Source organism: Pogoniulus pusillus, chromosome 26, assembly GCF_015220805.1.
Source record: "Pogoniulus pusillus isolate bPogPus1 chromosome 26, bPogPus1.pri, whole genome shotgun sequence".
Taxonomy (NCBI): domain Eukaryota; kingdom Metazoa; phylum Chordata; class Aves; order Piciformes; family Lybiidae; genus Pogoniulus; species Pogoniulus pusillus.
In genome coordinates, this window is record NC_087289.1 from 1,488,810 (window position 1) to 1,515,872 (window position 27,063).

Sequence of the window (27,063 nt, forward strand, 5' to 3'; positions counted from 1 at the left end):
GTGGAGCAGAGCTAGAAGTGGGCAGATTGAGATTGGATGTTAGGAAGAAGTTCTTCACCACGAGGGTGGTGAGACCTTGGAATGGGTTGCCCAGGGAGGTGGTTGAGGTCCCATCCCTGGAGGTGTTTCAGGCCAGGCTGGATGAGGCTCTGGCCAGCCTGATCTAGGGTAGGGTGTCCCTGCCCATGGCAGGGGTGTTGGAACTGGGTAATGCTTGAAGTCCCTTCCAGCCCTGACACTTCTGTGATTCTGTTGCCTTTTGGTTCTATCAAGACTGGCAGTGGTAACTGAAAGCATTGCCTGGGCTGCTGCTGGCCCTTTTGCTGAGCCCTAAAACACAGGATTGTATTTTCACAGCCCTAAGAAGGTTCTTTGTTTTTTCTCTTGGCTGTGTTCTCAGGCTGTTGTGGAGCTGGGTCAATATGTTTCTTTTCCCTTTTGACATCAAACTCTATTTGTAAAACAAGAAAATGCCTCAGAATGTTGAGGCTGCCAATAAAGAGTGCCTTGGATCCGTGGTCACCTCAACAAGAGCAAACCTCACCTATATTAAATACAGAGGCAGCTGTCCTCTGGAGGATGTACCAGTCTTAAAGGTCAAGCACTTGTAGCTCTGCTCTCTGCACATCTTCCCCTTCTGCAGAGGTTACCAAGAGCTACAGAAACCCTTTCTCCAAGGTCAGACCTAGGAAATCTTATGCCTGAATCACAGAATGTTAGAGGTTGGAAGAGGTCCCCAGAGATCATCCAGTCCAACCTCCCTGCCAAGAGCAGGATCAAGAAGCCAGGCTTCACTACAGGAAACAGACTCCTCTTGTGCTGATGGTTGAGACATCAGCTGCAAGCTGTGCTGTGGTAGGAAAAGGCTGTGAGAATGCAAAGGATGAAGCCATCTGACATGACAGAGAGGGTTTGTTTCAGGCTGTGGGTCAGCTGCCAGCTCCCTTTGGCCATCAGGAGGTTTGAAAAGTGGCAGATCAGAGTTAGTAAATCTGATCAGATGTTCACAGATTGCACTGGGTTGGAAGGGACTCTGCAAGGGCATCTTGGCCAAGCCTCCCTGCAGTCACAGGGACAGCTCCAACCAGAGCAGGCTACCCAGGGACACATCCAGCCTGATCTGGAATGTTTCAAGGGATGGGACATCAAGTACAGCCTTGGGCAGCCTGTGCCAGTGTCTCCCCACCCTCACTGTGCAGAGCTTCCTCCTGAGGTCCAACCTAACTGTGCCCTGCTCCAGCTCCAAACCATTGCCCTCAGCCTGTCCCCACAGGCCCTGCTGAGCAGTCCCCAGCCTGCCTACAGCTCCCCTGCAGGTACTGAAACGCAGCTCTAAACTCTCCCTGGAGCCTTCTCTGCTCCAGGCTGCACAGCCACAACTCTCTCAGTCCATCCTCACAAGAGAGGTTCCCCAACTCTCTGATCATCTTTGTAGCCCCCTCTGGCTTTGCTCCAGCAGGTCTATTTCCCTCTTGTGTTGGAGGTCCCAGAGCTGGACGCAGTGCTCCAAGTGAAGTCTCATTACCAGAGCAGAGTGCTGTGAATCATATCAGCATTGTTTTGTGTTAGAGTAACTGGGATGTTCTCTGGCATCTGGAAAATGATTTGCCCCTGGCTAGCTTTTGGGGGTGTAGGGAGGTGTGTGTCAAGAATGCAGATTTCCAGAAGGTGTTGGCTATGATGCCTGAGACCAGCCAGGAGATGTCACCCACGTGGCCAGAATACTGCAGGCACTTCAGCCGTGCCACTGCCTCCTTCAGCCATCTGTCAGGTAACAACATTGTCAGATTGCCTGATTTTGGATTGCCAAGGAACCTTCAGAGATCTCATCCCCTGCTGCCACAGGCCTGTGTGCAGAGTGGTGGTACCTGACTGCTGTTTTCAGGGGCCTTCAAAGCAAAGCAGAGCTGAACTATTAGTAATAATACATTAAAAACAACTGGAAGCTGAACTTGGAATCATAGAATCAAGCAAGTTAGAAGAGAGCTCCAAGCTCATCCAGCCCAACCTAGCACCCAGCCCTGCCCAACCAACCAGACCATGGCACTAAGCGCCCCAGCCAGGCTTGGCTTCAACACCTCCAGCCACACAGACTCCACCACCTCCCTGGGCAGCCCATTCCAATGCCAATCACTCTCTCTGACAACAACTTCCTAACAACATCCAGCCTGGACCTGCCCTGGCACAGCTTGAGGCTGTGTCCCCTTCTTCTGTTGCTGGGTGCCTGGCAGCAGAGCCCAACCCCACCTGGCTACAGCCTCCCTGCAGGCAGCTGCAGACAGCAATGAGCTCTGCCCTGAGCCTCCTCTTCTGCAGGCTGCACACCCCCAGCTCCCTCAGCCAAAGTGTAGAACCCTGCACTTGGCCTTGTTCAATCTCATCCCCTTGGCCTCTGCCCACCCATCCAGCCTGCAGGTCTCTGCTCCCCTCCAACAGCTCCACAGCTGCTCCTAACTTGGTGTCATCTGCAACCTTACTGATTCTGGACTCAATCCCCATGTCCAGATCATCAGTAAAAATGTTGAACAGGACTGGAGCCAGCACTGATCCTTGGGAGATGCCACTCGAGACTTGTAGCAGCTGTTGACCTAGGTGGGAAAAAACTAAGTGGTTGAAGGTTGTGATGGTTTGGTACTTGTGTAGCTCATCAGGCTGCTGTTAGCAAGCCCTTTCCAGAAGTTACTGTGGAATTGGTGTGCCAGCAAAGGATCTGTTGGGAAATTTTCCTGCTTTTCTGCTGGCCAGCACTCACTGAAAATCACAGCAAAGCATCCACCTTGCCACTTTCTGTTCTAAGCTCCAGCAGTTAGCAAGCTGGGGTTGGGAGAGTGAGAGAGGAAAGGCAATGCCTACAGGTGTTGGATCTGCTGTTGGAACTGTCAAATCTTATTGCTGTCTGGGGGAAAAAAGTACTTTTTCTGCTAAGGCTTCCTCCTGCCTGTTACAGAGACTTTCAGCCTCAGCTGGGAGTACAGCTCTGAACTTAGATACTGAGGCTACTGACCTCTGCAGAAACCTTCTGCTGCTCTTCTGCCTCCAGCAGCCAAGAAGTGAATTCCACCTCAGTGCTGGTGCTGGGGCAGTATTCTTCAGTACCTTTAGGTCTTCATTTTGCTCTTTAGAAGATGAAGAAATGTGCTCTTGTGGCAGAATAAGCCAGGTGCTGCCAGGAGTTGTCAGAGTGCTGTCCAGGGGCATGGCTCCATGGGCACCTCTGACCTCAGGCTGCCTCTGCAGAAGTCTACGTTTCTCTGCTAGGAGATTTTACTTCCCCTCTTTTGCTTTGTGGCTGACTTCAAACAGACTTTAAAGTGTTGCTGTGTTTTGCTGTTGCTTGCCTGTGTTTGCTAGACTGGTTGAGTGCTGCTGTTCATCTTTTCCCTTGCTGTCAGATGTATAAAGTGTGTAAAGACATCAGAAGAGTCCTGTAATGAGACTTCAGTTTGTGGCCACAGCTCAGTCTGTTGTGTTTAGACTTTTATTAGCTTTAACTCACACTTGCATTAGACTTAGACTTGCTTTAGACTTGGACTTGTCTTAGCCTTGTCTTAGACTTGTATTGGGCTTGGACTTATTTAGGCCTAACTCTCTTTTATTCTCACTGAACATCCTCAGGGTGACATACAAGAGCTTTTTGTTAGATTGAAATTGTGCCCTGTAGAGCCTTCCAGACCCCCCCCAAGATACTTCTGAAGGTGTCTGGTGACACTTTTTGTTGCACTTTCTCTGCACAGAACCTGGACTTGAAAGAAGGTGGAAAAAAGTCTCACAGTCGATCATTAATGGGCAACTTTGGCAAGCACAAGGTAAGTAACAGAAGAGCTTCAACTTATTCTTCCAGCTCTGAGCTATTCCAGGGACACTGAGGGTGTTTTTTGGCTTGGAACAAGCATGGTGTGTATGGGGAGCAGTGAGGAAAGACTACATGATTAAACTTGTTCTGCCTATTGCTGCTCAAAAGGATCTTAGCTGCTAGAAGTGTTCATAGAATCATAGAATGGTTTGGGTTGGAAGGGACCTTGAAGATGATCATCTAATTTCAACCCCCCTGCCATAGACACCTTCCACTAGACCAAGGTGCTGAAGGTCTAAGGCCTTCAAGGGTTCTCAGGTATGGAGAAGCTTGTGAAGATGCTCAGAGAAACTCAGCTCTTGCCTGACCAAACAGAGTGGCTGGGGCTTTGGCCAAACAGAAAAGCAGCAGAGCAATGTAGACCTTGCTGTGCTCTTGTTTTCCACACAGCTGGCACAGTTGGTTTCACTGGGGGTCCACTTTTGTCCTGTTTGAGACCCTGGGCAGTGCCATGCAGAGCACTCTTCCCTTTAACTGCTCTGAGCACTGGCTCTAGGCTCCTGCCGTGCAAACCTCTGCTCTCTTCTGCTCTCTCCATGGGTCTGCATGCAGCATTTGTGTGGCTGCCATGTGCCTGCTAGGTCAAAATGGCTCTTCTACCAAGGCAGCTCTACTGAACCATGCATGAGCTAAAAGACAGGGTTCAAGAGCTTAAACTGAGGGTGTGAGGCTTCACTTTCCAGCTGCACAGAGAGCAGCCACCCAAAGGGTCAGTGTATCATTGTTTCCTCCCATTCCCAGATCCTTGTCATCTGCTTCCTATCTTCCCACACCCCCATGGTGCCTCGAGTCTTGGATTTGTTCAACATGCAGCCTCAGCATGAGCTGATGGAAGTGAAAGCTTCCTTCCTCCCAGACTCAATTAGCAGATGCCAAATGAATCAGCAGAGGCTGGTCATGATGGGGGCAGGCAGCAGGTCTGTGCCACCAGTAGCTCCCTCTGCCCCCAGCCTGCTAGATGCCTGTGGTCCTCCTCAGCTGTACCCCTGGTGAAAGCTGCAGCCAAGCAGGGAGCAGGCAGGAACTGATGGTCTGAGCAGTGCTGGAGGGAAAGCAGCAATTATGAAGTACTTCAGCAGCCACCAGCTCCTCTGCCCTGAAGCCAGCCAGGAGCTGCCATCTATTCTCTCGACAGGCCACAGCAGGACTCACTTGGATTATCAGCTTAAAGCAGTTTAAAGTGGTCATAATTCTTTCCTGCACTTCACTTACTCAGTATGAGTTGAGGTCTGCAAGGAGCTGCTGTGATTGAGAGTGGACACTTCCCACTGGAGCCTGTGCTCACTGGTGGGAAGACAAATGCTGTGGAATGGGATGTCACAGAGAACAGTCAGCCACTGGGGGCTGAGAAATCTATCAGTAACTGAGTTGTGGCTGCTCCCTCTCTGGAGGTGTTCAAGGCCAGGTTGGATGAGGCCTGGAGCAACCTGTGCTAGTGGGAGGTGTCCCTGCCTATGGCATGGGGCTTGGAAGTGGCTGAGCTTTGAGGCCCCTTCTAAGCTAAACCATTCTATGATTCAGGATGGCAAACCCTGCAGTCCATAACCCTTGCTGCAAGTCAGAGTGCAGATAAAGTCCATTCCTATCTAATTACCACAGCAGCCTATGGCAGGGGGTTGGAAGTGGCTGAGCTTTGAGGTCCCTTCCAACCTAAATCAGCCTGTGATTCACTTCAGCTAGGTATCCTAATGCACACAGCAGCTTGGAAGGCTCATCTCACACAGAGGCATAGGAGGTCTCATGAGGAAGAACTTTTTCCCTGTGAGGGTGCCAGAGCCCTGGACCAGGCTGCCCTGGGAAGTTGTGGAGTCTCCCTCTCTGGAGACATTCAAACCCTGCCTGGATGTGTTGCTGTGTGACCTGCTCTGGGTGCTCCTGCTCTGGCAGGGCTTGGACTGGATGAGCTCTGGAGCTCCCTTCCAGCCCCTGACATTCTGGGATTCCAGACCCACCCCATAAAGTGATCAGTTGATTGATTGACTCTGCTGGATTCTTTCCCAACAGAAAGCTGTGAAGGCAGCAGCCAAATACCAGAGTGCCTCAGATGAGGAGGAAAGCCAACAGAACTCCTCTGGGAAGGAAGTGGGGCAGCTGCACAGGTGAGCTATGAATCACCACAGGTTTGCAGCTGGGCTAAAGCTGGAGGCATGTTTATTGCTACCAATATTTATGTCATTCCCTTGGGGAGCTCTTGTTTTTAAGAGCAGGTTGTAGGTGAGGCTGCTGTTGGGGGATAGTTTGCTGTGAGTGCTGCAGCCTGATGTTTTGGCTAGGTTGCAAAGAGCAATTACCCTCAGACTGCAGAGCAGGGTGAGGAAATCATCTGCTAATGGGAAAATGCCAATCTACCTGCTGCACGCTGCAGAGCCTGCTTGGAGGAAAGAGGGCAGGCTAAGCAAGGGCACATCACAGCCCAGCCAACTTCATGACATCTGAAAAGGGAAAGCAAAAGCAATCAAAAAGGTGCCATGCAGAATGGATTTGTTGTCACTGAAGTGCTCCACTTGCAGATAGAGCTCCAAGCTCTCTGCTTTTGTGGAGGAGGGGCCGAGGCACAGCTATTTCCTTACCTTTGAAATGAAAACCTTTGTGCTGTCTGACTAGAGAGGTACAAGAGCACCAGCCACCTGTTCACTGTTATTTCCTTGCTGCTGAGAAAGGCAGAAAGGGGAGGTTGAAATATGCCTTAAACATTCTGCCAAGTGCCTGACTTGTGGAATATCTCAAACAGCAGCAGGCTGACGCGGCGAAGGAAGACAGTGAAGCTGTGCCGAGCCCTGTCTGACCTGGTGGTCTACACCAACTCTGTGGCAGCCCAGGATATAGTAGATGATGGTAAGGCTGATGGCATGAGAGCTACACCTGCCCTTTTCTCTGTGCTCCCAAGATTCCCCCTGTTTTCCCAAGGGTATTTTCAAAGCAGATTAAGTAGTGAACTGCTCTTCTCACTTAACTCCTGAGAAGCACCAGGACAAGTGCAGCATCTTGCATCTGGGAAGGAGCAGCCCCAGAGACCAGCACAGGTTGAGGGCTGATCTGTCAGGAAGCAGCACTGGGAGTGCTGGTGGACAAACAGCGTAACCATGAGCCAGCAATGTGTCTTTGTGGCCAAGAAGGTGAAGGGAATCTTGGGGTGCATCAAGAAGAATGTGGGCAGCAGGTCAAGGGAGGTTCTTCACCCCCTACTAAGGCCACAGCTGGAGTACTGGGGCCAAGTCTGGACTCTCCAGTTCAAGAAGGGCAGGGACTTGCTGGAGAGAGCACAGCAAAGGGCACTGGAACAGCTCTGTGAAGAGGGAAGGGAGAGAGAATTGGGGCTGCTTAGTGTGGAGAAGAGCACCCTGAGAGGGGATTAATGCTGATCGGTACTTGAAGGGTGAGGGTCAGGAGGATGAGACCAGGCTCTGTCCAGTGGTGCCCAGTGACAGGACAAGGGGCAGTGGGCACAAACTGGCACATCAGAAGTTCCATCTAAGCACAAGGAGGAACTTCTTTAAGGGTGACAGAGCCCTGGAGCAGGCTGCCCAGAGAGGTTGTGGAGTCTCCTTCTCCAGAGACATTCTGACCCCACCTGGATGTGCTCCTGTGTGACCTTCTCTAGGTGACCCTGCCTTGGCAGGGGGATTGGAGCTGGTGATCTCTACAGGTCCTTTCCAACCTCTACCATTCTGTGAACTAGGAAAGATCTCTGCATTGTTTAGAGAATCTTTAGAACTTGTGTGAGAGGGAAAAGAGTTAAGTGCTGCTGTTGCTGTGTTACAAGGACAGGAGCAAGATCAGAGCCCTGCTGGGCCCTGTGTTCCCCTGGCTGTGGGTGAGAGAAAGGTGATCATGGAGCCATTAGCAGATTTGTCTTGCCAGTCTTTATAGCAGCTGTGCCTGGGGTTCTGCAGAGGGAAAGGTCCTGGCAGTTAGCTTGAGCTCTTGCTTGGCTTTCAGTCTGGAAACTTGAGAGGGCAGGACAAAAGTCCCTCCTGGGGGAGGAAACTGATGCCTTCCATGATCTGTGTGTGGCAGGGAGCCTGGCACTGCAACTTCAGGCTAAACCTCATGTTCACCTGGTTCAATAGCAGTGTGACCGAGGGGTGGGTTCAGGCCCCATCTCCAGGCACTGCTCTGTAACTCACTCCTTGGTCTCACACCACACACAGGATCCACAGGGAATGTGCTGTCATTCAGTGAAACCAGAGCCCACCAAGCAGTGCAGCAGAAGGCTGAGCAGTTCATGCTCTACAACCAGAAGCAGCTCACAAGAGTCTATCCATCAGCCTACAGGATTGACTCCAGCAATTTCAATCCCTTTCCTTACTGGAATGTTGGTTGCCAGCTGGGTGAGTGTTCCCTGACAAACCTCTTGCCAGCTCTCGTGCCTGTGCTCAGTGAATGTTGATCAATGACTCCCTTCTCTTCCCACAGTGGCACTCAACTACCAGTCTGAGGGACGTGTGATGCAGTTAAATGAAGCAAAATTTAGGGTAAATGGCAACTGTGGTTACGTCCTCAAACCTCAGCAAATGTGCAAAGGTAATGGCCCATGATGCCTTTAGTGCTGTAAGGGTTAGACTTCAGAAGGTGGCTGTGTGGTGCAGTTGTGAAGACACAGGAGAGGAAAGTAGGAGCATATAAAATCTGCCACATTTCCTTACAGCCTAACCCCTAGGGTGTCAGTAAAACATGGCACAGAGCCCTAGAATGGCATGGGTTGGAAGGGACCTCAACGACCATCCAGTTCCAACCCCCTGCTGTGGGCAGGGACACCTCCCACCAGCCCAGGTTGCTCAAGGCTTCATCCAACCTGGACTCAAACACCTCCAGGGAGGGAGCATCCACCGTCTCCCTGGACAAACTGTGCCAGTGTCTCCCCACCCTCACTGGAAACAATTTCTTCCTAATCTCCAGTCTCATTCTCCCCTCTCCCAGTCCAGAGCCATTGCTCATTGCCCTCTCACTGCAGGCCCTTGTCTGAAGTCCCTCCCCAGCTGTCTTGTAGCCCATTCAGGTACTAGAAGGCTTCTGTAAGGTATCCTTGGAGCCTTCTCTTCTCCAGGCTGAACAGCCCCAACTCTTTCAGCATGTCCACATAATCTCTAAGTTACTCTCTAAGAAAGAGAGCTAAATTACTCTCCAAGTAACTTACAGACTGACTCTAAGTAAGAGAGCTAAGTTACTCTCAAAGTAAGAGCTAAGTTATTCTCTGAGAGATAAGTTACTCTAAAAGCTAAGTTATTCTCTGAGAGCTAAGTTATTCTCTGAGAGATAATTTACTCTGTAAGTAAGAGCTAAGTTATTCTCTGAGAGCTAAGTTATTCTCTGAGAGCCAAGCTACTCTGTAAGTAAGAGCTAAGTTATTCTCTGAGAGCTAAGTTATTCTCTGAGAGCCAAGTTACTCTGTAAGTAAGAGCTAAGTTATTCTCTGAGAGCCAAGTTACTCTCTAAATAAGAGCTAAGTTATTCTCTGAGAGCCAAGTTACTCTCTAAGTAAGAGCTAAGTTACTCTCTGAGAGCCAAGTTACTCTCTAAATAAGAGCTAAGTTATTCTCTGAGAGCCAAGTTACTCTGTAAGTAAGAGCTAAGTTATTCTCTGAGAGCCAAGTTACTCTCTAAATAAGAGCTAAGTTATTCTCTGAGAGCCAAGTTACTCTCTAAGTAAGAGCTAAGTTACTCTCTGAGAGATAAGTTACTCTCTAAGTAAGAGCTAAGTTACTCTCTGAGAGATAAGTTACTCTCTAAGTAAGAGCTAAGTTACTCTCTGGAAGCCAAGTTACTCTGTAAGTAAGGGAGCTAAGTTGCTCTGTAGGTGACTGCGTTACTTGCTTCTGGGTGCACTTTGGCTCTGTGTATGCATCCTGGGGGACCATATTTATTCTGTTCACCTTCTTCCTGACACTTCTCCCCTGCCATCTTTTAGGCACATTCAACCCCTACTCTGCTGATCCACTTCCTGCCAGCCCTAAAAAGCAGCTGATTCTGAAGATCATCAGTGGACAGCAGCTGCCAAAGCCTCCAGACTCGATGCTAGGAGACAGGGGAGAGGTGAGATATCCTGCTACCATGAGAGGTGCTGCAGTGACCTGGCAGCATGTGGCTCAGATAATCTTTCTCAGTTAAATACACCAAACCATCCCAGATATTGCCAAGCTTTCAGTCACTGTGTTCCCACACGTGATGCTTAAGAACTGGTTTGCTTTGCATTTTGAGGCTGCCTTCACTACTCTTTAAGTAGCTCAAGGATCATAGAATGGCTTAGGTTGGGAGGGACCTTAGAGATCACCTACTCCAACCTCCCTCTCATGGGCAGGGACACCTCTCAACTAGCCTCAGCTGCTCAAGGACTCATCCAACCTTGCCTTGAACACCCTCAGGGATGAGGCATCCAAAATGTCCCTGGGCAGCCTCACCACCCTTGCACTGAAGAGCTCATAGAATAGAATCATAGAATGGTTTAGGTTGGAAGGGACCTCAAGGATCATCCAGTTCCAACTCCCTGCCACAGGCAGGGACACCTCCCACCAGAACAGGTCACTCAAGGCCTCATCCAACCTGGCCTTGAACACCTCCAGGCAGGGAGCAGCCACAATCTCCCTGGGCATCCTGTGCCAGTGACTCACCACCCTCACTGCAAAGAACCCTTTCCTAACATCCCGTTTGACTCTCCCCTCTGCCAGTTTAAAGCCATCACCCCTGTCCTGTCACTACAAGACCTTGCCACTAGTCCCTCCCTGGCCTTCCTGCAGGCCCCTTTCAGATACTAAAAGGCCACTATGAGGTCTCCTGGAAGCCTTCTCTTCTCCAGGCTTCTTCCTCAGATCCAGTTCAAATCCAGTCCTTTGATCCAGTCCCTACTCTCCCTCGGCTTCAAACCATTCCCCCTTGGCCTGCCTCTAGACACCCTCATGTAAAGTCCCTCTGCAGCCTTCCTGCAGGCTCTCTTCAGATACTGGCAGGCAGCCCTACAGTCTCCCCTGAGTCTTCTCTCCAGGCTGCACACCCCCAGCTCCCTCAGCCTGTCCTCACAACAGAACTGCTCCATGCCTTGGATCATCTCTGTGGCCCTGCTCTGGACTTGCTCCACCATCTCTGTGCCTTCCTTATGCTTGGGGACAGCAGAACTTTTCTCCATTCCCTGCGATTGTGCTCTGGAAAAGTGATACGAGTGAAGGGTGTTGTGAATTGAAATCCACTCTCTGCATGAAGTTGCTTTAAATTTGACCTCCTTGGCTTGCTTTTAAAGCCCTTTCTTCTTCAAACACAGATCATTGATCCCTTCGTTGAGGTGGAGATTATTGGGTTGCCTGTTGACTGCTGTAAGGATCAGACCAGGGTGGTTGATGACAACGGTAAGACAATCTTGCTGACTTCCTGCTCTCACGGAGGAGCCTAAGCAGTCAGAAGTGACTCAGTGCCTGTTATGACTTTCTACCTTTCAAAGCTTCTCATCTGCTGAAATCAAATTATTTTAACAAATGAAATCCTGCTTGCTAGGCAATTTCTGGGTGTGGGGAGCGAGGCTGGAGGTGAAGGTCAAGAAGGGCTCACCACGATAGCTTCCTCCTGGACTCTTCTAGAATCTCCTTTATGCAGAAGCTCCAAATTTGTATACCTATAGATATAGAAAATATGCTTGAAGCTTCACATGCAATGAAAACAAATCACATCCTAGGCAGCTTCACTTCCACCTCAGCCTCTGTGGAGGGAGATGAGTAACAGAGTGGGACAGCAGGAGAGGTGGCCACCAGTTCTAGCTGTGGGGGTGAAAGGGAGTTCCTGTTTGGTTTTGACTATCTTTAGCCTACCACAGTTCTGCAAAACACCAAAGCCCCCTTGGTGTGCCTGCCAGAACCCTTTAGTCTGTAAAAGCAGGGCAAGAGATAATGGGGATGGAGAGTACCTAGGCCTAGATGAGCAACAAGGAAAGAGAATTCATTTGCTCACCTGCTCTGCTTGGTTCTTGTGGCTCTTGCTAAGCTATGCACCATGAAAATCAAGGCTCATGCTTGCTCTGGGCTTCTTTCCCAAACTTGCTATTGTGTTTGCTTTGCAGGGTTCAATCCTGTTTGGGAGGAAACACTCACTTTCACTGTCCACATGCCTGAAATAGCTTTGGTGAGATTCCTTGTCTGGGACCATGATCCCATTGGGCGAGACTTCGTTGGACAAAGGACTCTGGCCTTCAGCAGCCTAGTCCCTGGTGAGTCCTTCTTGTCCTCCTCAACTTAGAAATCTAGCAGAGCTGCAGACACCTGGGAAGTTAAAGATGAGGTTATCAGCATAGGAGAGATGGACCTCTGTGGCTCTGGAAATATCTGCAGGTGTCTTGAGTGCTGTGCCCATCTGGGCCCCTCGATTCAAGAGAGATGTTGAGGTGCTGGAAGGTGCACAGAGAAGGGCAGCAAGGCTGGGGAGGGGCCTGGAGCACAGCCCTGTGAGGAGAGGCTGAGGGAGCTGGGGGTGTGCAGCCTGCAGCAGAGGAGGCTCAGGGCAGAGCTCATTGCTGTCTGCAGCTGCCTGCAGGGAGGCTGTAGCCAGGTGGGGTTGGGCTCTGCTGCCAGGCAGCCAGGGACAGAACAAGGGGACACAGCCTCAAGCTGTGCCAGGGCAGGTTCAGGCTGGTGTTAGGAGGAAGTTCTTCACAGCAGAGAGAGTGATTGGCATTGGAATGGGCTGCCCAGGGAGGTGGTGGAGTCTCTGTGCCTGGAGGTGTTGCAGCCAAGCCTGGCTGAGGCACTTAGTGCCATGGTCTGGTTGGTTGGGCAGGGCTGGGTGCTAGGTTGGGCTGGCTGAGCTTGGAGCTCTCTGCCAACCTGCTTGAGTCTATTCTGTTCTGTTCTGTTCACCACTGCTTGAGGCAAATTGGATGTCTGTGCCTTTGGAAATGTCTGCTGCTCTCTTATTTAGAACTTGGAGGTAATTTGTCCTGGGCAGGGGCTTGGAAACCAGAGATTTTCCTAAAGGTATAAGATGCTTGCTGCACACCTTTCACTGTTAAAGGCATTTCAGTGCAGGAGATGCAAAGTGTGGGTAACTGGAGCTGCAATGGGCTTTGTTTCCCCAGGTTATCGCCATGTGTACTTAGAAGGGCTGACAGAAGCCTCCATATTTGTTCACATCACCATCAATGAGATCTATGGAAAGGTAGGTGTGCCTGGCAATGGGCATCTTCTGGCACTTTCTACTTCTTCTTCCAACTGTCCTGGTCAAAATGGATGCTGAGATACCACAGAGCCCCAGAGCGTTCCTCTGCTTTGGAAATGGTTTGTACACCTTAGGCTGGTGGTGTTTTGTGCACTGGGTGGGCAGTGCCTGGCCCTGGCTGGCACTCCCTGGGGGGTTAAGTTTAGGCAAATCAATGAAGAAGTGCAAATTAGAATCATAGAATCATAGAATCAACCAGGTTGGAAGAGACCTCAAAGATCATCCAGTCCAACCTATCACCCAGCCCTAGCCAGTCAACTAGACCATGGCACTGAGTGCCTCATCCAGTCTTTTCTTGAAGACCCCCAGGGACGGTGCCTCCACCACCTCCCTGGGCAGCCCATTCCAATGGGAAATCACTCTCTCTGTGAAAAACTTCTTCCTAACATCCAGCCTATACCTACCCTGGCACAACTTGAGACTGTGTCCCCTTGTTCTATTGCTGGTTAACTGGGAGAAGAGGCCAACCCCCACCTGGCTACAATGTCCCTTCAGGTAGTTGTAGACAGTAATAAGATCACCCCTGAGCCTCCTCTTCTCCAGGCTAAACAGGCCCAGTTCTCTCAACCTCTCCTCATAGGATTTGTGTTCCAGGCCCCTCACCAGCTTTGTTGCCCTTCTCTGGACATGTTCCAGTACCTCAACATCTTTCTTGAATTGAGGGGCCCAGAACTGGACACAGTACTCAAGGTGTGGCCTGACCAGTGCTGAGTACAGGGGAAGAATAACCTCCCTTGTCCTGCTGGCCACACTGTTCCTGATGCAGGCCAGGATGCCATTGGCTCTCTTGGCCACCTGGGCACACTGCTGGCTCATCTTCAGCTTACTATCTATCAGTACCCCCAGGTCCCTTTCCTCCTGGCTGCTCTCCAGCCACTCAGTCCCCAGCCTATAGCGCTGCTTGGGGTTATTGTGGCCAAAGTGCAGAACCCTGCACTTGGCCTTGTTAAATCTCATCTCATTGGCCTCTGCCCACCCATCCAGCCTGTCCAGGTCCCTCTGCAGGGCTCTCCTACCTTCCAACAGATCAACACCTGCTCCTAGCTTGGTGTCATCTGCAAACTTACTGATGCTGGACTCAATGCCCTCGTCCAGATCATCAATAAAGATATTGAACAGGACTGGGCCCAGCACTGATCCTTGGGGAACACCACTTGTGACTGGCTGCCAACTGGACGTGGCACCATTCACCACCACTCTCTGAGCTCTGCCACCCAGCCAGTTCTTGATCCAGCACAGAGTGAATCTGTCCAAACCATGAGCTGCCAGCTTGGCTAGGAGCTTCTTGTGGCAGACAGTGTCAAAGGCTTTGCTGAAGTCCAAGTAGACTACATCCACAGCCTTCCCCACATTCACCAGGCGGGTAACCTGATCATAAAAGGAGATCAGGTTGGTGAGGCAGGACCTGCCCTTCCTAAACCCATGCTGGCTGGGCCTGATCCCTTGGCTATCCTGTAGGTGCTTTGTGATGGCACCCAAGATGACCTGTTCCATGACCTTGCCTGGCACTGAGGTCAGGCTCACAGGTCTGTAGTTTTCTGGCTCCTCCTTATGACCCTTCTTGTGTATGGGAATCACATTGGCCAGCTTCCAGTCTTCAGGGACCTCTCCAGTGAGCCAGGACTGCTGATAAATGATGGAGAGTGGCTTGGCCAGCTCAGCTGCCAGCTCTCTCAGCACCCTAGGGTGGATCCCATCCGGTCCCATGGACTTGTGAGGATCCAAGTGACTTAGCAGATCCCTTACTGCTTCCTCATGGATTAGAGGGGGACTGTACTGGTCCCTGACTCCATCCACCACTTCAGGAGTCCAGCTGTCCTGGAGACAACCTGTCCCACTAGTGAAGATTGAGGCAAAGAAGGTGTTAAGCACCTCTGCCTTTTCCTCATCCTTTGTCACTCTATTCCCCTCTCTATCTAACAAGGACTGGAGGTTGTCCTTGGCCCTTCTCTTGCTATTCATATATTTAAAGAAACACTTTTTATTTTCCTTGGCAGCTGTGGCCAGCCTGAGCTCCAAGTGGGCTTTTGCCTCTCTAATTTTTCCTCTACAAGACCTAGCAACCTCCTTGAACTTCTCCTGGGACACCTCCCCTCTTTTCCAAAGGTGATACACTCTCTTTTTAATCTTTAATTCCTTCAGCAGCTGCCTGCCCATCCAGCCTGGCTGCCTCCCTCGTCGGCTCATCTTCCGGCTCAGTGGCACTGCCTGCTCCTGTGCCTTCAGGAGTTCTTTCTTGAAGCAGGTCCAACCTTCCTGGACCCCTTTGTTTCTAAGGGCTATTTCCCAAGGAACTTTCTGAATTAGTTCCTTAAATAGGCTGAAGTCTGCCCTTCGGAAGTCCAGTGTGGAGGTTCTGTTGATGCCCCTCCTGGTTTCTCCACGTATTGAAAACTCTATAATTTCATGGTCACTGGACCCCAGGCAGCCTCCAACCACCACATCCCCTACCAGCCCCTCTCTATTTGTGAGCAGCAGGTCAAGCAGGGCTGCCCCCCTGGTAGGCTCACGTAACAGCTGGGATAGGAAGTTGTCTTCCACACATTGCAGAAACCTTCTAGACTGCTTCTTCTCTGCAGTGTTTAAGTCCCAGCAAATGTCTGGTAGGTTAAAGTCGCCCACCAGAACAAGGGCAGGTGATCTTGAGGCAGCCTCCAGTTGCTTAAAGAGTAATAAATCAACCTCTTCTTCCTGGTTGGGTGGTCTGTAACAGACTCCAACCAGGATATCAGCCTTGTTGGCCTTCGCCTTAAGTCTCACCCATAATGACTCAACTTGATCATCCCTGATTTCTACCTCCATGACATCCAGAGCATCCCTAATATACAGAGCCACTCCCCCGCCCTTTCTCCCTTGCCTGTCTCTCCTGAAGAGTCTGTAGCCATTGATTACAGCACACCAATCATGTGAGCCATCCCACCACGTTTCAGTGATGGCGACAATATCATAGTTTCCCTCCAGCACCAGAGCTTCCAGCTCCTCTTGTTTGTTACCCATACTGCGTGCATTAGTGTACATGCACTTCAGCTGGGCTGCTGCTTTTACTCCTAGCTCTAGCCTACCTTCCTCAATTCCCTTTGATTTATCTCTGGTGCTGTCATGTTTAACCCCCTCCCCCTTCCATTCTAGTTTAAAGCCCTCTCAACAAGCCCAGCCAGCTCATGTGCCAGGGTCCTTCTCCCCTTCTGTGATAGTTGTGTCCCATCTGCTGATTGCAGACCTGTGGCAAGATGAAGTTCCCCAATATCAAAGAATCCAAAGTTATGTTGGATGCACCAACCTCTGAGCCACTTGTTCATCAAATATGCTTTCTTATTCTTCTCTGTATTCCAGCCTGTGACTAAGGGTATAGATGAAAAGATTACCTGTGCCCCTGCTCCCTCAACTGCTTTCCCCAGTGTCTTAAAGTCCCTTTTGATAGCTTTTAGCCCTCTGTTATTAATCTCATCATTCCCTGCCTGTATAACTAATAAGGGATAGTAATCAGAGGGCTGCACTACAGTAGGCAGCCTCCTGGTAACATCCCTGACCTGGGCTCCAGGGAGGCAGCAGACCTCCCTGTGGAAGGGGTCTGGTCGGCATATGGGGCCCTCTGTTCCCTGCAGAAGGGAATCACCAATAACAATTACCCTCCTCTTTTTCTTCTGGGTACTTGTTCTGATGCGAGGGGGCAACTGAGTTGCCCTCCCAGCTGGTGATGCTTCTGCCTGCTCCAGGATCACCTCATCCTCAACCTCTAGTGCCCTATATCTGTTATGTAAGGGCAGCTGGGGATGTGAAGATGGCTGGAAGGGTTTTCCCTTGCCCCTTCTGGCAGGCACCTGCATCCATTCTTCTTGGTTGCTCTGTTCGTCTCCCTCTGGCAAGGGGGACTGCAGAGCATGTTGCTCTTTTGTACCTTCCCTTTCAGCCTTCAGTCGTTCCACCTCTCCCTTGAGTTCAGCCACCAGGGTAAGCAGACAATCAATCTGCTCACACCTAATGCAGCCATTGCCTGTGTCGAGTGCCAGGCTCCAGCACTCCTCACATCCAGACGTCTGGACGCCTGCACTCCTACAGGTGGGCTCTGTTTGGGTGCCCACAGTTTTACAAGTATTATACAGCTTGGACCTAGTTCGAACCATGTCTGCTATCCTGAAGGTCCGCTGCGAGTTGTTAGCTGTGGTGGGGTTTTTTTTTTTTTTTTTTTTTTTTTTACCAGCGGCGCGCGCTGGGCTCAGCAGAGACAACTAGCTTCGCCTCTGCCGCTCCTCGTTTAAATGTGCCGCTCGCCAGGCACCGCCCTCTGACTCACCTTCCTGCGAGCACTTAGCGCCTGCTTGCCGCTCCCTGCCTCCCTCTGGGCTCCTCAGAGCGAGAGAGCCTCAAGAAAAGAGGAGAAAAAAGGCTGCGAGAAAGCGCGTTTCAGCTGAGCTAGCCTGGGTCCTGCTCTCTTGCCGAACCAGGCTGTGGCTTCGCCTCTGCCGCTCCTCGTTTAAATGTGCCGCTCGCCAGGCACCGCCCTCTGACTCACCTTCCTGCGAGCACTTAGCGCCTGCTTGCCGCTCCCTGCCTCCCTCTGGGCTCCTCAGAGCGAGAGAGCCTCAAGAAAAGAGGAGAAAAAAGGCTGCGAGAAAGCGCGTTTCAGCTGAGCTAGCCTGGGTCCTGCTCTCTTGCCGAACCAGGCTGTGGCTTCGCCTCTGCCGCTCCTCGTTTAAATGTGCCGCTCGCCAGGCACCGCCCTCTGACTCACCTTCCTGCGAGCACTTAGCGCCTGCTTGCCGCTCCCTGCCTCCCTCTGGGCTCCTCAGAGCGAGAGAGCCTCAAGAAAAGAGGAGAAAAAAGGCTGCGAGAAAGCGCGTTTCAGCTGAGCTAGCCTGGGTCCTGCTCTCTTGCCGAACCAGGCTGTGTCCTATTGTTTCCTATTGTCCTCAACTTGATGTCTTCATTTCTATTTGTATATAAAGAGGTTGGAGGGAGGCTAGAGGAGGCCACCAGGATGATCTGAGGGCTAATGCACCTCTGCTATGAGGACAGGCTGAGGGAGCTGGGGGCGTTCAGCCTGGAGGAGAGAGGACTCTGGGGGGACCTCAGAGCTGCCTTCCAGCACCTGAAGGGATCCTACAGGAAGGCTGCAGAAGGAATTTTCATGAGGGTGTAGGGAATGGATTGAAGCTGAGGCAGAGCAGGGTTAGACTGGAGCTGAGGAAGAAGTTGTTCGGTATGAGGGTGGTGAAACACTGGAACAGGCTGCCCAGGGAGGTGGTGGAGTCGCCTCCCCTGGAGGTGTTCAAACAAAGCCTGGCTGGGGCACTTAGTGCCATGATCTGGTTGATTAGCCAGGGCTGAGTGAGCTTGGAGGTCTCTTCCAACCTGCTTGATTCTATGATTCTAAGAAATTCTTGACAGTGAGGGTGGAGAGACACTGGCACAGGTTGCCCAGGGAGACACTGGCATAGGTTGCCCAGGGAGACACTGGCACAGGTTGCCCAGGGAGGCTGTGGATTGCTCCCTCCCTGGAGGTGCTCGAGGCCAGGTTGGATGAGGCTTTGAATGGCTTAGGCTGGTGGGAAGTGTCCCTGCCCATGGCAGGGGGTTGGTACTAGATAATCTTTAGAGTCCCAACCTAAAGCAGCCTGAGGTGCTATGACTCTGTGATCCTCACCAGTGAGGGCATTTGGGCAAGTTGGAGAGGGGCTGGCATTAGCCTGAAAAACAGCTCAGCTTGAAATCCTTTGCTGCGGAGGGGTTATGGTTGCAGCTGCCCTGCAGTTGCCTTCTTTGCTTGCCTGGGAAACAGCAGCCAAATATATTTGCATTTTTTTGCCTTTCAGTGGAGCCCTTTAATCCTCAACCCCAGTTACACAATCTTGCACTTTCTAGGAGCCACAAAGGTAGACTTCATCAGCATGCACTTTGCCCTTGCTGGGCACAGATTCTTATCCAACGATTCCTAACTGCATGATCTGCAGCTCCCAAGCTCTGCCTCATTCTTCATTCAGCCTCTGGAGCATCTGAATATTGCTTTGGTGAAGCCCATGCCTAAAACTCCCCACGTTCATGTGTAGCCTGTGGCTGCCATACACTTCTCACAGCCTTTTCATCTCTGATTAGGAGGCTCTGAGCAAAATGCTCTGCCAACTGTGGCAGGCTGCCATGCCAACGAGGAGAGATGTGGTGTTTGTGGCAGGCTGCCATGCCAACAAGGAGAAATCTGGTAGTTGTGGCAGGCTGTGCTAGCCCAATGAGGAGCAATACAGGCATGCATGAATTGGTGGAGTCCTGTGTTGATAGTTCCTTGCTCAGAGTAGCTGTGAAGTGCTTGGTGTGAATTTCCGCTTCGCTGCATCTCTAACTTCGTCTTCATCGTTCACAAGTAGCCCCAAAGCAGCTCCTTTTTTGGGTTGCACTCCTTATCCAATAGCCTGAGCTCACTCAAAGCCTTGGTTATTCCCTCTCCTTTCAGAACAAGCAGCTGATAGGACTGAGGGGGCTGTTTGCCAAGCCCCCCAAGGCCAGCTCTGCCGAGAGCAGTGGGCACTACATCCGGAAGCGCTCTCTGGGCGAGCGGATCCTGCGGCGCACGGCCAGCGCCCCGGCCAAGGGCAGGAAGAAAAGCAAGATGGGCTTCCTGGAGGCTGCTGAGATGAAGGACAGTGCCTCTGAGCCAGCAGACCTGAAAGACCTGAAGGAAGGAGTGGTGAGGCGTACGAGCCGCAGCTTGCAAGCACGCCCTGCTTCCATGCCTGTGGATAAGTATCTCCTCGTGGAGCTGCCCTGCCCGGGAGAGGAACCAGCCCAAGATGCCAAAGGAAATGAAAAGGCAACTGGTAAGATGCTCCCAAAATCACTTTTGATGTTGTAAGATGAAATAGCCCATTCAAGGCTAGACAGGAGAGCGAGGAGGCAGTGGAACAGGTTGCCCAGGGAGGCTGTGGATGTTCCCTCCCTGGAAGGCTCAGTGCCAGGTTGGATGAGGCCTTGAGCAACCTGGGCCAGGGTAAGGTGTCCCTGCCCATGGCAAGGGGTTGGAAATGGATGAGCTTGGGCCCCTTCCACCCCAACCCATTCTGTGATAGTCTGTTAAACAGCTTAGCTCTGCACTCACACAGAACCACAGAATTAACCTCTGAGATGGAGTCCAACCTAGCACCTAACCCTTCTAATGAACTCACCCATGGCACTAAGGGCCTCAGGCAGCCTCCTCTTAAACACCTCTAGGGATGGGCACTCCACCACCTCCCTGGGCAGCCCATTCCAATGCCAATCACTCTCTCTGGCAACAACTTCTTCCTAACATCCATCCTGAACCTGCCCTGGCACAGCTTGAGGCTGTGTCCTCTTGTTCTGTCCCTGTTCTGGCTGTTCTTGTTCTGGTTGCCTGGCAGAAGAGCCCAACCCCCCCTGGCTACAACTTCCCTTCAGGTAGTTGTAAAGAGCAATAAGGTCTAAGTCCCTGTGTTAGTAGTTTGTTGAACACAAATTAAGAGTTCCTGGGCAAATTTAACCTATGACTGAAGTATTTTAACAGCTCCTTAAGCTCCTTGGTAAGTGACATCCTGGAAGGCTGGCTGCTCTCCAAAGCAGGCAAAGGAATGACATGGATTTCTGGAAGTGCTCTCACAAGGGCACTTGCCAATTTCTTCTCAGTTACACTCGATCAGTTTCTAGTTGGCTTCTCATCTCTTTACTTCTGGAAACAGCTGCTGGCATTGTGAGCTTTCCCCATTTCCAGAAGGCAGAGCCCCATGCAGCCTGTGCCTTTGGTTCTTCTTTTTCAGCAGTGGGTGCAAAGACTAAGGGGCAGTTTCAAACAGATATAGAAAGGGTTAAAATAGGTCAGACTTTGCATCCCACAGTCTTGAACTGGAGTCATTCAACCAGGAGAAAAGGAGACTGAGGGGAGACCTTCTGACACTCCACAGCTCCCTGAAAGGTGGTTGGAGCCAGGTAGGGGTTGGGCTCTTCTCCCAAGGAACAAAGGGTAGGACAAGAGGAAATGGACTCAGGTTGCACCAGGAGAGGTTTAGACTGGATATCAGAAGAAAGTTCTGCACTGGAAGGGTTCTCAAACACTGGAGCAGGCTGCCCAGGGAGGTGGTTTAATTCCCATTCCTGCAGGTGTTTAAAAGCTGAGTGGCCACAGCACCAGCCTTGGTAGAGCTGCACAATGGCTGGACTTAATGATCCTTAAAGGCCTTTCCCACCAAAATGAGTGCCTGGTTCTGTAGGAGTAGCCCTGGGTTTGACAGGCTCCCATGAGTGCAGCAAGACTGACTGGTAACTGATGTGCTGGAGCACTTCACCAGGCCTAGGAAGCACTGAGCACAGGGCTGCAGTGCCTCACACCTGCTGTCTGCTCCCTGAACTTGTCCTGCAGTACTTAAACAGGCCTAGGAAGCACTGAGCACAGGGCTGCAGTGCCTCACACCTGCTGTCTCCACCCTGAGCTTGTCCTGGAGTACTTAAACAGGCCTAGGAAGCACTGAGCACAGGGCTGCAGTGCCTCACACCTGCTGTCTGCTCCCTGAACTTGTCCTGCAGTACTTAAACAGGCCTAGGAAGCACTGAGCACAGGGCTGCAGTGCCTCACACCTGCTGCCTCCACCCTGAGCTTGTCCCCAGCCTGCAGTGTCTGTGCTGTTGTCTGGGGCTGGATTTTGGTTGTGTGCACTGATACAGTCTGTCTCCACCAGGCTGCAGGGCTAGGGCAGATCCTCAGCTTCTAGTGGGTTCTGACAGAGCAGTCAGAGCCTTGGGGCTCCTCCTCAGCTGGCATAGGAGAGCCAGCAGCATCAGCTGTCTTGGTAAGGTGCAGAGAGCACCACAAGAACCTCTCTTGGCCAGAGGGGGGTGACAGAAATGTTGCTCTGCTATGGATATTTTTAGCAATGGAGCAGCAGCTTCCAGCATCCCCAGGAGCCACCTTCAAATAGAAGGTGCAGATGAGAAGGTGATATTGAGCCACTTTTGTTCTACTTGCCCACATGAGTGGGTTTGAGGGGACAGATAATCTGGGCATGTCTTTGTCAAAGAAGGTGCTGAGGAGAAGCAGCAAGCAAAGTCAAGCCAGTTTTATTTCTACCATCGTGGGAACAAAAGCTGGAGAAAGGACATTCCCAGGGAAGGAAGTCAGCTCTGAAATGCTGTGCTTAGAAAGGGAAGGTCCTCTGGAGGAGCCTGGGAAGGTGAAACGGCTCAGCCATTCTTCACAACAACTGTAATCATTCCTTAGATGCTTCTTCCCAAACACAGAAGACTCAAAAGCCTCTTAGAAGGAATTTCCACACTTTGGGAGGTCAAAATTCCTCACTAGGAGCAAAATCACCTTTGCAGAAAGCACAGGCTCTGGTGAGATAACCTCAGAACTTGTCACTGGGGATGAATCTTCCCCCTTGTAACTATGAGAGGTCCTGCCCCTTGGAGCCTCTGTAAGGCTTCCTCTGTGAGCCCTATGAGAGCGCAGATCCTGCCCCTTGGAGCCTCTGTAGGGCTTCCTCCACTACCCCTATGAAGGAGGAGAGGCTGCCTTAGACATAAAGAATAAGACATCAACCCCCTGCAATTCCATCTGGAGTCCTGTCCTTGAGGGAGCTCCTCCCTCCTCTGTGCTGCAGGACCATGCACGGCTCATGGTGGCTGTGTGTGTGGCTTTGGTGCAGGAGCAGAGCTGGAGATGTCTGTCATTTTATTGCTGAGTTGGTGACTGGCAGGGAGACAGTGGCAAACTGATGTGGTAGAGCAACTCCTCTCCTCTCTCCTCTCTCCTCTCTCCTCTCTCCTCTCTCTCCTCTCTCCTCTCTCCTCTCTCCTCTCTCCTCTCTCCTCTCTCCTCTCTCCTCTCTCCTCTCTCCTCTCTCCTCTCTCCTCTCTCCTCTCTCCTCTCTCCTCTCTCCTCTCTCCTCTCTCCTCTCTCCTCTCCCCTCTCCCCTCCCCTCTCCTCTCCCTTCTCCATTGATAAGATCCCCTCTAAGTCTTCTCTTTCCCAGACCAAAAAGCCCCAGGTCCCTCAGCCTCTCCTCACAGAGCAGTGCTCCAGCTCTTTACTCATCTTGGTAGCCCTCCCTCGGCCTCCTTCGCACGGATCCCTGTCCCCCCTGAACTGGGCAGCCCAGAACCGAAGGCAGGATTCCAGCCAGGTGTCACCAGGGCAGAGTAGAGGGTGGGTAGATCAACACCAACCCCTCTCTCCTGCCTGGAGTCCATCTGCTCAGTGCCTTGTCCTCAGCTCCTGTAAGCATGCCTCCTGTTTCACAGTATGATGGTTTTAACAGAGCTGTTTTGTTCTGTCTTTATTGCCATGCTTCTTTGTAGTACAAATCTGACTAGGAACACAGCTGAAGGTAATGCCACCTGCAAGCTCTGCTCTGGTACCTCATCAACATTATTTGCAACCACTATTACATCACCTGCTTGATGTAATAGACATCCAAAGGGAGTTTCAACGAAGTGCCTGCAGTTGTATTTCTTCCATTCCTTCATGTCCCATGGATAGTTTGTACCAAACCTGCACAGCTCCATAAATAACTTCTCTCACAACTCTACCTAATTTTGCGTTCTCCATTTGTCTGTCTGAGGACAAAATAGGTGTGCAGACACAGAGCCCAGTCTCAGGTGTGACTAATGTGTTTCTCATCCTCATTTAGCCAACAGTGAGGACGCTGCAAATGGGCAAGACACAAACCTGCAAGACTCTGGTTCAGCAAACACTCCAAGTTTGGCGTCTCGGGTGATGAAAAACGGCCACAAGGAGACCCCAATTGATTCTTTAGTACCACCTCTGCAAGAGCAGCCTGAACAATTAGGTTTGCCAAGTGTGGCTGAAATGAATCACCTCGTAGACTATGAGGAAAATGATCTTCCTGAGGGAAGTGTCCCCCTCCTGCAGGGCTCTGATGTTGGCATTCCCACAGAAGAACCACATGACGAAAGCTGTGCAGACTGCAAACGGGAGGACGGCACAGAGAGCTCTGAGGAGGACACAACAACTCCTGTGGGGACTTCCCCTTCTCTGGAAAACCACATCAGGAAGAGCAGCCCTGCAGCACCTCCTCCTCCAGCAGACACTTCCTCTCCCATTTGCTGTACTGCTGCTGCCCTGCCCTGCAGCTCAGCCACGCAGGACAGCGACGTTTCTCGCCTGATCGCGGAGGTGTCCTTGGCCAGCGAGAGCGAGGTGGGCAGCGCCGTTTCGGCTCTGATCGGGCAGCTGGAGCTCACTGCCGACCAAACCACCCTTAGCACGGCCTCGAGCCTCCGTGGCTCCAGCAGCCAGACCTTCAGCACGACGGCTGCACAGCCACGGGTGCCTGCGGCTGATCTGGCCAGCCCCTGCAAGCACAACGTCCCCTCCGCCCAACCCACCAAGTCCCCTCTGTTCTCCACCCCAGACACCACCGCGTTCTGCAGCCCCGAGACTGCAGACTACTCCACCTACACAATCATCCACGAGGCCACTCTGACCCCAGCTTCTGCGTGTAAGACCCACTGTGAAGTAGCCTGCAAGAAAAAGCTAAGTGGTGTTGAAAATAACCTGCCCAGCTCTCCCTGTCCTTCACCCCTCTCTTTGCTAAATGCAAACCCCAAAAGAATCCATGGAACAAGACCTGGCACAAGCTGGGAAGCTCCTGAGTCTGCCAGTTCCTTTGCTTCCAACAACCTCATCTTCGAGGAGCCTCTGGTTGACCCTCTCACTGGTGTGAGTCCCGAGAGCAGCAGCCTTGTAGGGGTGGATGGAGGCTCCCCAGATCTGCTGGTCACTGCCTGGGAGTACAAGAGGGAGGACATGAGCCACTTGGCTTCCCCTTTGAAACTGAGGCAAAGGCAGGACGCCGGCAGGACCTCTGGGAGCAGCACAGCTGTGGAGCTCTGCTCTGCTGCCCGGGGCTGCTCGGAGCACTGCAGGGCTGCAGGCACACAGCTCCCTTTTGCCGTGTGTGACAATGTTGCGCTCTTGTATCGTCGCCAGGCGGCCGAGCAGACCAAGGCAGCCTGTGCCGCCCAGGGAGCCCAGCTCAGCGCTTTGGCTTTCCCACCTTACTCAGCCGTCAGGCAGCCCAGTCCTTGCAAATCCAAGAGTCTTGGGGACTTGACTTCAGAGGACATTTCCTGCAACTTTGAAAGTAAGTATCAGTACATAAGCAGGAGCTTCATCTCCTCAGGCATGAGGGACAAGAAGCTTGCTGCTATGAAGAACATGAGGCCACACTCCACGGATGCTCTGACGGAGCAGCTGAGGAGGTTGGTGTCCCTGGACCAGGAGGACACCCATCAGACACTCTGCTCCAGGCAGATTGATGAAGACTGCCCAAAAGCACTGGTCAGGAAGCTCTCCTCCAGGAGCCAGAGCCGGGTGCGGAACATCGCCAGCCGCGCTAAGGAGAGGCAGGAGGCTGCCAGCAAGCAAAAACCTCACTCGAGTAGCACTGCGGGGGTCGTGCTTCGGGACAAGCCCTCAGCCTCTCCTCACCTTATCAACAGGCACTCCACGGGCTCCTACATCGCCAGGTACCTGAACGGCTTCTCTGGGCAGGGCCTGGAGGGCCGCGGCATGCCGGAGGGTGCCTGCGCCGCCTTCCACGCCAGCTGCGGCGACCGCCTGCACGCTCACCACCCTGCCCTGCAGCTGGAGCCCAGCACCGAGGACCAGCCCGAAATCTACTTCCTGCTGAGGCTGTAGGTTGTCTAAGTGTACACTCTCAAAGTTTACAGAGTTGAAATGAAGGATCTGTGGTGAGCAGACCCCGCTCGGAGGGGCTAAGCTATTTAGAACTGCAGTGCCGTGCTCGTGGTTGGGTCCTGTGTCACACAACCCACGCTCCACCCTCACCCCTTCACCAGGTGAAGTCCTTTGGAGACTGTGTGCATGCAGTGAGCAGTGGTAGCCTTTTGTCCCTGTCATGCTGTGCCCAGAAGCCTGGCACTGCAGTGGCTGCAAGAGTGTTGTCTTCGCCTGCTGTTTGGAAGGACCTTCCTAGTGATCACTTTTGGCCTTCGGTGAGAAGTCCCCTGAGCCTCCTGCTTTCTGTCACTGGTAGTGTCCCTGAGGGGGTCCTCAGACAGCCCCAGAAGGAGCCCCCTGGTTAGCATCACTCTGCCTTGGAACCCACTGTTCCCATGCGCGAGCCATGAGTCGACCTGCAGAGTTAGGGCTTAATCCAGATCTGTCAGCCCCGTGTAGACGTGCCCTGGCCACTCTGAACAGCTGCCTTCCTTTTTGGTGGCTGTGCCGAGTGCTCAGCGTGGAAGGTGGGAGCCATCCTGCATTGCTGGGGGGAGGACGCTGGATGTCGGCATCGCTTGGGTCTGTCTTTTTGCTCCTGGCTGCGTGCGTGGCTTGGGTGCAGCAGCAGAGCTGGAGATGTCTGTCAGTGTACTGCTGAACTGGTGACAGTGTGGGACAGTGGCAAGCTGCTGTGGTAGAGCAACTCCTTTGGCTGTCTTGTCTTTTTCTACCAAGGCTGAAATGAATTGGCTGAGTGAACCTCAAGCACTGAAGCTTCCCTGGAGGGAACAGCAGAGCTTTGTTTTGGTTGGAAGATACTCTTTGCCTGACTGTAAGGTTTTCTTCTGAGCTGTACAAGAGATGGACCTTTTACCTCTTTCTTTTGTAATGCAGAGTACTACTATTCTTCAAAATGTCATTAAAATAGATTTTTAAGCACTTGGTCACATCTTTGATGAAGCTGTAGCAAACACAATCCTGCTTATGTAGTAGTTGGTGCCTGCAAGCAGCTGGTTTGTGGATCATCTTGAAGGTCTTTTCCAGCCTTGGCCTCTTCTCCCAAGTAGTTTGTAGTGACAGGGCAAGAAGAAATGGACTCAAGCTGCACCAGGGGAGGGTTAGGTTGGATATTAGGAAAGGTTTCTGTACAGAAGGGACTGGTCAGGCATTGGAACAGGCTGCCCAGGCAGGTGGTGGAGTCTCCATCCCTGGAGGTGTTCAAGAAGTGAGTAGATGTGGCACTTCAGGACATGTTGGGCTTGATCATCTTAGAGGTCTCTTTTCACCTTAATGATGCTAAGTTGTAAAGGAATAA

At 51.8% G+C, this 27,063-nt stretch overlaps 1 protein-coding gene across 5 annotated transcripts in view; it reads left to right on the forward strand.

Moving 5' to 3' along the window:
- Window positions 1-26,687, forward strand: part of PLCH1 (phospholipase C eta 1) — an 88,744-nt gene extending 62,057 nt beyond the window's left edge. For 2 of the 5 annotated variants that reach the window (XM_064164786.1, XM_064164784.1), the window contains exons 13-24: window positions 3,735-3,806; window positions 5,858-5,952; window positions 6,585-6,688; window positions 8,005-8,184; window positions 8,270-8,377; window positions 9,762-9,886; window positions 11,106-11,190; window positions 11,895-12,041; window positions 12,906-12,985; window positions 18,859-18,918; window positions 19,491-19,854; window positions 23,671-26,687. In XM_064164786.1, the coding sequence (XP_064020856.1) occupies window positions 3,735-3,806; window positions 5,858-5,952; window positions 6,585-6,688; window positions 8,005-8,184; window positions 8,270-8,377; window positions 9,762-9,886; window positions 11,106-11,190; window positions 11,895-12,041; window positions 12,906-12,985; window positions 18,859-18,918; window positions 19,491-19,854; window positions 23,671-25,703 (3,453 nt within the window). In that variant the 3' untranslated portion in view covers window positions 25,704-26,687. Of the gene's footprint in view, window positions 1-3,734; window positions 3,807-5,857; window positions 5,953-6,584; window positions 6,689-8,004; window positions 8,185-8,269; window positions 8,378-9,761; window positions 9,887-11,105; window positions 11,191-11,894; window positions 12,042-12,905; window positions 12,986-18,858; window positions 18,919-19,490; window positions 19,855-23,338; window positions 23,368-23,670 lie in introns of all 5 variants that reach the window. The other 3 variants (XM_064164789.1, XM_064164787.1, XM_064164788.1) reach the window with 3 other exon arrangements.
- Window positions 26,688-27,063: the final 376 nt, after the last annotated feature.